This window comes from Chiloscyllium plagiosum, chromosome 8, assembly GCF_004010195.1.
Source record: "Chiloscyllium plagiosum isolate BGI_BamShark_2017 chromosome 8, ASM401019v2, whole genome shotgun sequence".
Classification (NCBI taxonomy): Eukaryota; Metazoa; Chordata; class Chondrichthyes; order Orectolobiformes; family Hemiscylliidae; genus Chiloscyllium; species Chiloscyllium plagiosum.
Window position 1 is genome coordinate 104,482,515 of NC_057717.1, and position 11,825 is coordinate 104,494,339.

The 11,825-nt window shown below is 50.6% G+C and overlaps 1 protein-coding gene across 1 annotated transcript in view; it reads left to right on the forward strand.

Moving 5' to 3' along the window:
- Window positions 1-497: 497 nt before the first annotated feature.
- man2b1 (mannosidase, alpha, class 2B, member 1) overlaps window positions 498-11,825 on the forward strand; it is a 31,463-nt gene continuing 20,135 nt past the window's right edge. The window contains exons 1-10 of the mRNA XM_043694990.1: window positions 498-631; window positions 1,473-1,618; window positions 3,401-3,517; window positions 4,616-4,698; window positions 6,428-6,548; window positions 7,576-7,654; window positions 8,269-8,378; window positions 9,060-9,167; window positions 9,383-9,499; window positions 9,916-10,125. Coding sequence (XP_043550925.1) covers window positions 499-631; window positions 1,473-1,618; window positions 3,401-3,517; window positions 4,616-4,698; window positions 6,428-6,548; window positions 7,576-7,654; window positions 8,269-8,378; window positions 9,060-9,167; window positions 9,383-9,499; window positions 9,916-10,125 — 1,224 coding nt within the window. The 5' untranslated portion in view covers window position 498. The remainder of the gene's footprint in view (window positions 632-1,472; window positions 1,619-3,400; window positions 3,518-4,615; window positions 4,699-6,427; window positions 6,549-7,575; window positions 7,655-8,268; window positions 8,379-9,059; window positions 9,168-9,382; window positions 9,500-9,915; window positions 10,126-11,825) is intronic.

The following is an 11,825-nucleotide window of genomic DNA, read 5'->3' on the forward strand; positions in this document are numbered from 1 at the left end:
TCCCTGACCCTCCCACAGTGAGGGGTTCGCGCTCCCTGACCCTCCCACAGTGAGGGGGTCGCGCTCCCTGACCTTCTCACAGTGAGGGGGTCGCGCTCCCTGACCCTCCCACAGTGAGGGAGTCGCGCTCCCTGACCCTCCCGCGATGAGGGCGTCGTGCTCTCTGACCCTCTCACAGTGAGGGGTTCGCGCTCCCTGACCCTCCCACAGTGAGGGGTTCACGCTCCCTGACCCTCCCACAGTGAGGGGTTCGCGCTCCCTGACCCTCCCACAGTGAGGGCGTCGCGCTCCCTGACCCTCCCGCAGTGAGGGCGTCGCGCTCCCTGACCCTCCCCGCAGTGAGGGCGTCGCGCTCCCTGACCCTTCCCGCAGTGGGAAGGGGTCGCGCTCCCTGACCCTCCCTCAGTGAGGGCGTCGTGCTCTCTGACACTTCCCGCAGTGGGAAGGGGTCGCGCTCTCTGACCCTCCTGTGGTGAGAGTTTTCTGTATTGTCTGCAGATGGGGTTCGATGGTTTTTTCTTTGGCCGCCTGGATTATCAGGACAAGCGAAACCGGGAAAATGAGCGGGAAATGGAGCAAGTGTGGAGAGCCAGTGCGAACCTGCCTGAACCCAGCGCTGACCTATTCACAGGTCAGTCTCAATCTTCACTGTCTGTTTCTCTCTCTCAACTTCAGCTCCAGTATCCACCTGTTTGTACAAAGCGCAGAATTAAAAATGGTTTTTTACGCTGATCTATCCGGGAATGTCTTTGTGCGGGATGAACCTGGTTACAGGAATGACTGTAAATGCAGCTGAATGTGAGTGATAGAGAAGGCCAGATATTTGGAATGGAAATGAAGGCTGTGGGTTTTCCAGGTGGGATCTGGGAATACAATGTAAAGGAATGTGGTTGTTGGATACTGGAGTGTCGTGGTAATGTTGCTGGGTGAACAATCCAGGGGCCTGGGATAATGATGTCAACTTCAAGTAGTTAAATCGATCTGGATTATAAGAGCTAGAATCATAATGGTGACCCCAAAACCATCAAATTGTCATTAAAATCCTGCCTGGATCACTTAACCGCAAGGAAATCTGCCATCCTCACCCAGTCTAGTCAACATGTGACTCAGAGCAATGACTCTGAACTGCCCTCTCAATAGGCTGAGCTCAGTTTGAGGGCAGTTAGGGGCGGTTAGTAAATGCTGGCTTTTTGCCTGTGTTACTCCTGTCCTGTGAACACATTCAAAACACAACGAGGGTTGGAGTGTGGGGATGGAAGCAGGTGATATCCTGGAGGAAGATGATAGAGGAATGATCCAGTGAAACCCACAATCTGTTCCGACCGGGATTCCCAATAATGACTGAGCTCCACATGATGTGGGGAACATGGTCCTCGTCAACATTGGACCCTGCTCCACAATGAACTCTCGGGTTTGTGCTGGGGTCAGTCACGTTGTGTTCTAATGTTAAAGCTTCCCACCCTATTTCCCAGGTGTTCTTCCCAATGGATATAACCCTCCCAGAATGCTCTGCTGGGACATGCTTTGCTCAGATGAGCCCATCAAAGACGACAAGAACCTGGATGAGTACAACGTGGATCAAATCGTTTTTTACTTCAACCAGACTGCCTACAAGCAGGTGAGTGGGGCTGCCTATTACCCACTGCCCAGGGGTTTGGATCCACAAACTACAGCATTCCTCCCCCACCGCTCCCCATCACCCCACTCCAGAAACACACTGATCCTTCCATGTGGAGCCGGGAGAGGTCAGGCGGGGCCGGGGGAGGTCAGGCGGGGCCGGGAGAGGTCAGGCGGGGCCGGGAGAGGTCAGGCGGGGCCAGGAGAGGTCAGGCGGGGCCGGGAGAGGTCAGGCGGGGCCGGGAGAGGTCAGACAGGGTTGAGTTGCTCAGTGCGATGTGAGCGTGTCAATGAGAATGCTGTTCCGACACTGTACCACAGAGCAGCCCTGAGGGTGATGTATGTCAGAGGGTGAAGAATGAGTTTACAGCATTACTGAGGACTAACTGGGATGCTGGGGTCCCAGAACGGTGCAGCCTCTGAGTGAGAGTATAGACACCCTTGGAGAACTCTGAGAGGCCAGAATTCATGGATGGCCGAGCAGAGAGTGAGCGCCTGTGGGAGAATCACCTTACTGCAGCAGCTCAAGCTACGGTTACCATGGAGCTGTCTCCACTGTACCTTCAGGGCAGGATAGGCTCAGCAGCGATGCCCGCTATAGTCAAGTAGCCAGGAGTGTGGGCACAAAGCCGGCTCCTCACCTTCCCCTGAGATTTCCTGGGATGGAGTTTGCCACCCATTCTCTGATGGACACAGAGCCACAGCCTGCCTGCTCAGAGCCATTCACTCCTGGCCCATGGCCTGGCTATCCCACTCTCCCAGGCATCAGCTGTGCTGGGGGATGTCTTCACCCACATTCCCTGAGGTTGGGGCTGTGGTGGGGGGGAAGGTGGAGGTTGAATGAGTGACCTGTCTCCTAGCAATGCTGCTCTGGGTGGAGATGCTGAGCAAGGTGAAACCTCCCTGCAGTGGGGAAGCTCTGGCTTTTGTCTAGTCTCTCCTGTTAGAGGGTGAGAGGATCAGGATTTTCCCTGACCCTCCATCTTGAGCGAGGACAGAGAGCTCCCAGTTACCACCAGCCTGTGTTCCCATATTGTATATGGTAGCTGACTGTGAAAGGGCTGGGTTTTCCTGGAGTTTGAGCAGCTCTCTGTAAAACTCAGTCAAACTGCAACAACACACACACATTACTGCTGCACAGGGTCTCCCTTAGTGACAGAGGCTGCATTACACCAGAGCTGTGAAATGACACAGGCCATTCCGCCCACTGAACCTGTGCTAGCCCTTTGGTAGAGCTACCTGATGGAAACCTCTCCCCTTTTTCCATGTCTTCAAAGCCCTGCATTAGTTTTTATTTCTTTTTGGGGATTGATCCAATTTCTTTTTGGAAGTGATGATTAAATCCGCAACTGTTGCCCTTTCAGACAGTGCATGCCAGCTGTCACCCACTGCCTTCACCCTACCCACTCTGTGCAGACCTCTTTGCCAGGCTGAACACTTCCACCTCGTTCCGTCTTGTCACAACATTGAATGATTTTGTGTGATGACTGAATTTCTAGTTAATAACCCTCTCTGCTCTAAGGAGGACAATCTCAGCCAGTCCAATATGTCCACATTAACAACAGTCCCTTATCCCTGCTGCCATTCTCCTGTGAATCGCTGAATCTGTTTCCTTACTGACGACCCAGAATTGGGCATGAGACCCAGCCAGTGACCCGTAACAATTGTCTCGTTGTTGCTAAATGCAGCATTATAGATTCTGGAGTGTTTCGGGCTATCCTGATGTAGTCAAACACTGTCATTGTGAGTGAGGGTTTAACCAAGTCTGTCTCTCTTCTTTCAGGCAACACATTACAGAACCAACCACATCATCATGACCATGGGCTCGGACTTCCACTTTCAAGATGCAAACATGTGGTACAAGAATCTCGACAAGCTCATCAAACATGTGAATGCTGCGGTAATGTCTCTGCACAGGTCCTGTTTGTTCACTTTAGATCGGCTGTAACCGAGGATGAAGTACTGACATTCTCTCTGGGAATTTCCCTCCGCAACACCCTCCCCCCAACACACAGTCACAGGGTGGTGTGTGTGTATGGAATGAGCTGCCAGAGGAAGTGGTGGAGGCTGGTACAATTGCAACATTTAAAAGGCATCTGGATGGGTATATGAATAGGAAGGGTTTGGAGGGATATGGGCCAAGTGCTGGCAAATGAGGCTAGATTAATTTAGGATATCTGGTCGGCACGGACGAGTTGGACCAAAGAGTTTGATTCTGTGCTGTGTAGCTCAATGACTCTTAAGTCCCCTTAGAGAAGGAAATCTGTCGTTCGTACCTGGACTGGCATCCATGTGACTCCACCCCCACAGACCCCTTCCCCCGCCCCCGCCTCCTGCAAGCTGCTCACTTCAAGGGCTGTTAGCGGGTGGGTCACAGATGCCAGTGTCACCAGTGATTCCCCACAGCCCATGAAAAAGACAACTCCCCCAGGTGGTACATCTCTTACCCTGGAATAATCTCTAAGCCCTGGATACAAACCAGCCGTCAGCATGCTTGATTTGTCGGCTGTGAGATGGGAATATGGCAGTTTTGTGAATGCTGAGCTTCCTCTCTTCCCTTGTCCTGTCAACATTTATCCCTGAACAGGCCCCCCGGCCGCAGATGGTTCTGTCATGGTCTCGGTGCTGCCTGTGGGAGCTTGCTGTGCCTAAACGGGAGCTGTCTCTCCCATGATGCAGCAGGGACAGCACTTTGAACAGGACCTCATTGGCTGTAAGGTACTGTGGGAAGCCACAGGGATGTGACAGACACTGGGCAGGAATGTCAGTTCCATGTGGGATTTTGTCAGATCTGCGATTGTGACTCTGGTAATACCTCCTTTGATGACTGAGGATGGGGCTCGTGTGTGGAATGAACTTCCTGAGCACATGAAATGCACTGTGACTGGTCTATGAAACCCTACCTAGAGTCCCCCTAATGGGCAAAACTGCTGAGAAGTGCCAGAGAGTTTTGGAACCTGGCAACATTAACCTGAACCTTTTGTTTGTTTCTGAGCAGCAAGAGACTGGGAGTAACGTCAATGTGCTCTACTCGACCCCGTCGTGCTATCTGTATGAGTTAAACAGGGCTAACCTGACCTGGTAAGTCTCAAACTGTGTCTCTGGCCCCTTCCCCTCTTTTCCCCGATTCTAACTGGTGCACCGGCTCTCAGGCACCAGCTGCCCTGGTCTCATTGATAGGAATACACGAGCTGCTAGACAAGGTCAGGGGCTGTCTTCAGAAAGTGCTGGAGAAACTCAATAGGTCTGACGGCAACTATGGAGAGAGAGAGAGAAGAGTTCACATTTCTGAAGAACTGAAGAAGACTCTTATCGGATTTACAACATGAACATCGTTTCTGCCAGACCTGCTGTATTTCTCAAATGATTCATAAAGTAATTCCCAACTTGAGGGAGCCCAGAGGGTCAGTACTCCATAACCAAACCTGATCTCATGCTGAACGTGGTCAGTAAGTTTGTGGGTGACACCAATGTTGATGCTACAGTGGGTAGTGAAGATGATTATCTAAGATTACAGAGAGCTTGCTCAATTGAATTAAAGGGTGAAGGAGTTTAATTTGGGTAAATGTGAGGTATTGCATTTTGGTAAAACAAACAATGTCAGGCCTTATACAGTTAAAAAGACAGTCTTGGCTATTGTTGAAGAACAGACACCTAGGGACTAAGGTACATAATGCTTTGAAGTTTGCATCACATGTAGACAGGGTGGGTAAGCGGGTGTTTAGCACACTTGTCTTCATTGCTTGGACCTTTGAGTATAGGAATTGGGAAGTTATGTCGAGTCTATACAGGACTTTGGGGAGACCTCTCCTGGAGTACTGTGCCACGTTCTGGTCCCCCTGTTATAGGGAGGAGACTATCAAGCCAGAGATTGTCCAGGATGTTGCCAGGATTGGAGGGTTTGAGTTATAAGGAGGGGCTGGGGCTTTTGTCACTGGAGCGTAAGAGGTTCAGAGGTGACCTTATAGAGGTTTATAAGATAATGAGGGGTATGGATAAGGTAAATGTCAGGTGTCTTTTTCCTGGGGTGGGGGATTTCAAGACTAGGGGGCACATTTTGAAGTGAGAGGCAAAAGAGATGTGAGAGACAATGTTTCTACACAGAAGGTGGTTCATGTATAGAATGAACATCTTGAGGAAGTGGTGGATGCGGGTACAATTACAATGTTTAAAAGACATTTGGATAAATACATGAATAGGAAAGGTTTGGAGGGATGTGGGCCAGGAGCAGGCTGGTGGGACCAGTTTAGTTTGGGATTATGTTCGGTGTGGACTGGTTGGACCGAGGGGTCTGTTTTAGTGTTACATGAATATACCTCTCACAATAAAGGTGGAAAAGTAACATCACCATAGTCCGGGGGAACCAAAGGCATGCTCTCTGGTTAGAGTGAGACAATGGCGGGGGATTTAACCTGAGGGTCGCCATGCCTCAGGCGAGGGGAGAGGTAGGGAAGGAGAGTCCTTCATGGTAACCTCAGGCGGTGATGGGAATCGAACACACGCTGTTAGCATCACATTGCATCACCAACCTACTGAACCCTAATTGCAAATAACTGCTCTTCCATATGAACCCACTGTTTATCTATCAGTGTCACATTTACTGTTCTGTCACAGACATATTATCTAACTGAATGGTCCTCACTCACTATAAGCAGTGTCATTGGGAGTTCAGCTAATTCTACACAGAACCAATTTAAAAATCACTTAAAATATTACTAAATGTGAGTCCAGAGCCGTGGCCACCATTTTCTGTGTCTGACAGCAATGTGTGACCTGTGGGTTTTTTTCCTGTTTAATAAACGGTGTGCAGGTCGGTGAAATCTGATGATTTTTTCCCGTACGCGGACGGGCCCCATCAGTTCTGGACAGGTTACTTCACCAGTCGGCCAGCTCTGAAACGCTACGAGAGGCTGAGTAACAATTTCCTCCAGGTGAGACCCCCTTCGGACTGAGACAGACAGAATGGTGTTGGCGGGGGAGGGGGGGAGTCAGTGTCGGGGTGAGGGTCTCAGCGAAATGTCTAAACTCCTGCCAAAGGGCAGGACGGGACAGCCGGATGGTGGCAGAATATCCCCCCTCGCGGGAGGAGGGGAAGGGACGGTGGATCCGGGACGTGGACTCTCAGTCTTGGGATCTGAGAGGGGGTTGGGTGGGGGGGGGGTAGACTATATTGGATGGAGGGGGAGGACTCAGGCAGCAGAGAGCCTGTGGAACCCCCCCATCGCAGCAGGCAGTGGAAGCCAAATCACTCAATGTTTAAGGAAGGAATCAATTTGCAGAGGTGAAAGATGGGGAGGCAATGGCCTTGTGTTTATTGGTGGAGTGTTAATGCAGATAAAGTCCTGGGGGCCTGGGTTCAAAGCCTGCCACGGTAGGAGGATTGCCTTTCTCCTGCTCCCGGTCTCGAAGGTTTGTAGGTGCCTGAATTGTTTTGCCCCCTTCGGTGCGCTGGAGAGATTTGGAACTTCGGTAGACACCCTCACAAAAGAAAACAGTGCTGTTTTTACAAGGTGTTGGGTTTAAGCAGAGAGCTGGTGTTGCAGTAATGGGGTTCGTGGACAAGGGAGGGCGTTGCAATGGCAGCACAGGGGGCTATGCACAGGTAGGTGGGGGTGGGATAAGCTCCGTGGAGGGGTGTGGTGGTGGGAGGATATGCCAGAGGCGGCTGCAGGGATTGGGGGTGGAGGTCACGCAGGGAGCATGCACAGTGGGGTGAACTGTGCAGTGCTGAGACAGGGCTGGTCTGTCTGTACTAAAGGAGACCACACTAGGTCTCCAAAGAATGTGAGTGTCTGACGGTCTGGTTAGAGGATGGAGCGTTCACTGGGCATTCCGGACGTGTGATTAACTTCCCAGAGTTGGATCGGGAAGTGGGATTGACGGAGTGGATCCCTGTGGGTGGTGAGTGGGCTGTGAGGCTTTCTGTTACTGTTTCCCAAACATCTGCTTCCTTTCCAGGTCTGTAACCAGCTAGAGGTGCTGGCAGCTGCTGATTCTCGGAGCGGTCCGTACGGTGTCGGAGACAGCTCCGTACTGAGTGAGTCCGGGTCCCAGATCGACGTGACCCCATATCTCCGTCACAGCAAACCCCGGGATCCCAGCACCGGGCACAGCCACTGAGTTCCTGAGCTGCCTGCTCTTGGGGAGTGCGGGCACAGAGTGCAGACTCGGGCAGTGTTATTGTTATAAACAGAGACAACACTGCCCACATTCCACCTCCATCTCCACATCCCCATTCCTGGTCGTGATGATGGGTTCCCTCTGCGGGTGTGCTCTGTGCTGTGGTTGATTTCCAATGTGCGGAGCTTCAAATAAGCGCAAGAGTTTGCGGACCCGCGATTTTGCACTGAGTGTAATTTGGCTCAGAAATTCCATAATCTGTTTTGATCCTTTTGAACAAATTGCTCCAAAGGCCTCAACACGATTGAGAGAAAGCTCCTGGTTTTAGTCATGTTCTTGATTTTTTTTTCTCTGTAAGAGAGAGAGAAAGCATTAAGTACTGTGTCTCTGCACTGGCACCTTGGGATCAGTGAGACCCTGAGCGGGGCCCAGGTATTAACCATCACTCTGTGCCTTTCCCTCAAACCCTGTGCTTGGTTGAAAGCTGTTGAACGTGCGGTCTGGCAATAACGCTGTGTGTTTTATACTTAGGGAAGGCAATGGCTGTGGCTCAGCATCACGACGCTGTCTCTGGGACAGAGAAACAACACGTAGCCAATGATTATGCCAAGAAGTTGGCCAGAGGCTGGGAACAGTGTGAGGTAAGAGCTTGAATAGAGATGCTGAGGGCTGTAGGGGGAAACTGACAGGGAAGGTCATTGGTTGACACAACACCCTCCGCCCTGGGGGCGTGGGTTTCAAAAGCTGACAGCCAGACGATGAGCAGGGACAGGGGCGAGTCTCCCAGCCTGCTGAGGATGGGAGCTGGTTTCTACACCATCATTGCTCTCCTCCCTGCTCCCTACAGCTCAGTTTTCCCCTGTCCCCCACAACCTGTCGATTTCAGTCTCGAACATTCGAAACGTTCTGGGGCCAACGAAATTAGGAAATGCTGGCTCTCGTTCCAAGAAAATAAGCAAGGACGGAACAAAGACCAAGCTGCTTGACAGCTTTGAGGGAGTGGAGTCAGAGGGGGAGGAGATGTGTAGAACACAAGAAAGATGTAGAGAGACAAGAACAGAAATGACCAGAGAAGCTCAGCAGGTCTGGCAGCACCTGTGGAGAGAGAAGTCAGTTAACGTTTCGGGTTGAGTGACCCTACCTCAGTAACATTTTACATCCAGGTAATGAGCACTGTCCCACCTCGGCACATTCTACAGCAGGAACACTGGGGCATTGGGAACAACTCTACTCAGGAACCTGGGTATTCCCAATGAAGAGCTTTGTTGAAGAAGGTTAGTGCAGTGTTGCCTGCTTTAGTGTGTGCTTTCTTGTGTTTGCAGGTGCTGGTTAGTAACGCTCTGTCGAGTCTCAGTGGAATGAAACAGAATTTCATTTTCTGTGACCAACTCAACATCAGCGTCTGTCACGGAATTGAAGAACTTAGCAAAGTGAGTGATTGGCTGATCAATATTCACATCCACCTTTCCCCAAACCCTTCAGTCTCGTGTTCCACTCCCTCCCCCATTGGACCATCACATCCCAGTAGATATCATTTACATTTCAGGGACAGTTCCCATTTTGCTTTGTTTTTACTTCCTGGCGAGTGTTCGTGGTGGGTTGGCAGGATTTAATGTTGGTAATCTCTCTGTCGCTCTATCTGCAGTTTACAGTGACTCTGTACAACCCCTTGGCCAGAGCAGTGAGTGTGTACGTGAGAATCCCGGTCAATGGCACTGACTATACAGTTCATGACCCCAGAGCAGGTTTGGTACCAAACCAGGTAACTGAAATCTTCAAACAAACCTTGATTTTTTTTTTTATTAACTACCTGGATATATCTGAAGAGATGTAAATGTAATGCATGCTGTTGTCAATGACGTACTCTGAAGCTACTGACTTCAATTTGCAACATGTAACTAGATTTGTCGTGAAGTTAATATATCATACAAGACTGTAATGTATTGAAAAGCCCTCTCTCTCACTCTTGGCATCCCTGTCTCTCTAATGCTTGTCTGTCCCTGTCCCCTTTCCTGTGTCTTTAAATCTCTCTAACCTTGACACACAATTTTTCTTTCTGTCTGACTTTTGACTGTCTCTCTCTGTGTCTGTCTGTCTGTCCCTGTCTCTCTCTGTGTCTGTCTGTCTGTCTCTCTCTCTCTGACGCTGTCTCTCTGACGCTGTCTCTCCCTGTCTCAGGTTGTTGCTGTATCGAACTTCACAAAGCTCCTGAGGAAAGACCGTGGCTATGCGGTGAATGAGCTGGTGTTCCAGACCAGGACTCTGGCACTGGGCTTTAGCACATACAGTGTGACCAGGAAGCCGGACAGTCCTGTGCTCAGCAGAATGACCAGGTCATTGAGGAGACATAAGCACCCGAGGAGGACAGGCCTGACCATTGAAAATCAGGTAAGCACTAAGAACAGGGCCTTTCTGAATGGTGTTGTCACCCGCGTGCAGTGGGGTGGGGGCAGTTATTTGGGAAGGGGTATTTGTCCCTCAGCTTTACCCAGAAAAGCCCACAGGGTATTTCCCCTCAGACCTGAGAGGAGGCCATTCAGCACACTGTGCCCATGCTAGCTGTTTGAGAGAGCTCTCTGATTGATTCCCACAATTCCTGTTTGTCATATTCCTTTTGGGAAGTCACTGCTCAATCTGAACATTTCCGATTAACATCCCTACCTTCTCAAAAATATTCCCCGGGTTCTGGTAAAGATATTACAGTGAATGTTGTATCTTCATTCGACACCTGTGCGTGTGCACCAGGAAGCTCAGGGCTAAGGACTCCACCCCTACCCAACCTGCCTGGCAAACCCATGACCAGGTAGGAAGCAGCCAGACCCTTTCTCCAGGGCTGTGTCTCAAACCACCGCCACGCATCACATCAGAAAACTGGGAATATTCTCCAGCTCCAGTCTGCTGGACAGGCTGTCCGAGTGAGAGAGAGAGAGACACAGAGTGTCTGCCTGTCCATGTGACAGAGAAAGAAAGAGAGAGAGTCTGCCTGTCTGTGTGACAGAAAGAGAGAGAGAGTCTGCCTGTCTGTGTGACAGAAAGAGAGAGAGAGTCTGCCTGTTCGTGTGACAGAAAGAGAGAGAGAGAGTCTGCCTGTCTGTGTGATAGAGAGAGAGAGAGAGAGAGTCTGCCTGTCCGTCCGTGTGACAGAGAGAAAATGTTTGCCTGTCCGTGTGACAGAGTGCATGCCTGTCCGTGTGACAGAGAGAAAGAGAGAGAGTCTGCCTGTCCGTGTGAGAGAGAGAGAGAAAGAGAGTTTGCCTGTCCATGTGACAGAGAGAGAGAAAATGTCTGCCTGCCTGTGTGACACATAGAGAATGTCTGCCTGTCCGCGTGACAGAGAGTCTGCCTGTCCGTGTGACAGAGAGAGAGAGAAAATGTCTGCCTGTCTGTGTGACAGAGAGTGTCTGCCTGTCCATGTGACAGCGAGAGAAAGAGAGAGAGAGTGTCTGCCTGTCCGTGTGACAGAGAGAGAGTGGCTGCCTGTACTACCTAAATGGAGTCAAGTTAGGTAAAGGGGCAGTACAACGAGATCGAGGTGTTCTTGTATATTAGTCAATGAAAGCAAGCACGCAGGTAGTGAAGAAAGCTAATAGCATGCTGGCCTTCATAACAAGAGGAATTGAGTATAGAAGCAAAGAGGTTCTTCTGCAGCTGTACCGAGCCCTGGTGAGACCGCACCTGGAATATTGTGCGCAGTTTTGGCCTCCAAATTTGAGGAAAGACATTCTGGCTATTGAGGGAGTGCAGCGTAGGTTCACGAGGTCAATTCCCAGAATGGCGGGACTATCTTACGCTGAAAGATTGGAGCGACTGGGCTTGTATATGCTTGAGTTTAGAAGGCTGAGAGGGGATCTGATTGAGACGTATAGAGTCATAGAGATGTACAGCATGGAAACAGACCCTTCAGTCTAACTCATCCATACCGACCAGATATCCCAACCCAATCTAGTCCCACCTACCAGCACCTGGCCCATATCCCTCCAAACCCTTCCTATTCATATAGCCATCCAAATGCCTCTTAAATGTTGCAATTGTACCAGCCTCCACCACTTCCTCTGGCAGCTCATTCCATACACGTACCACCCTCTGCG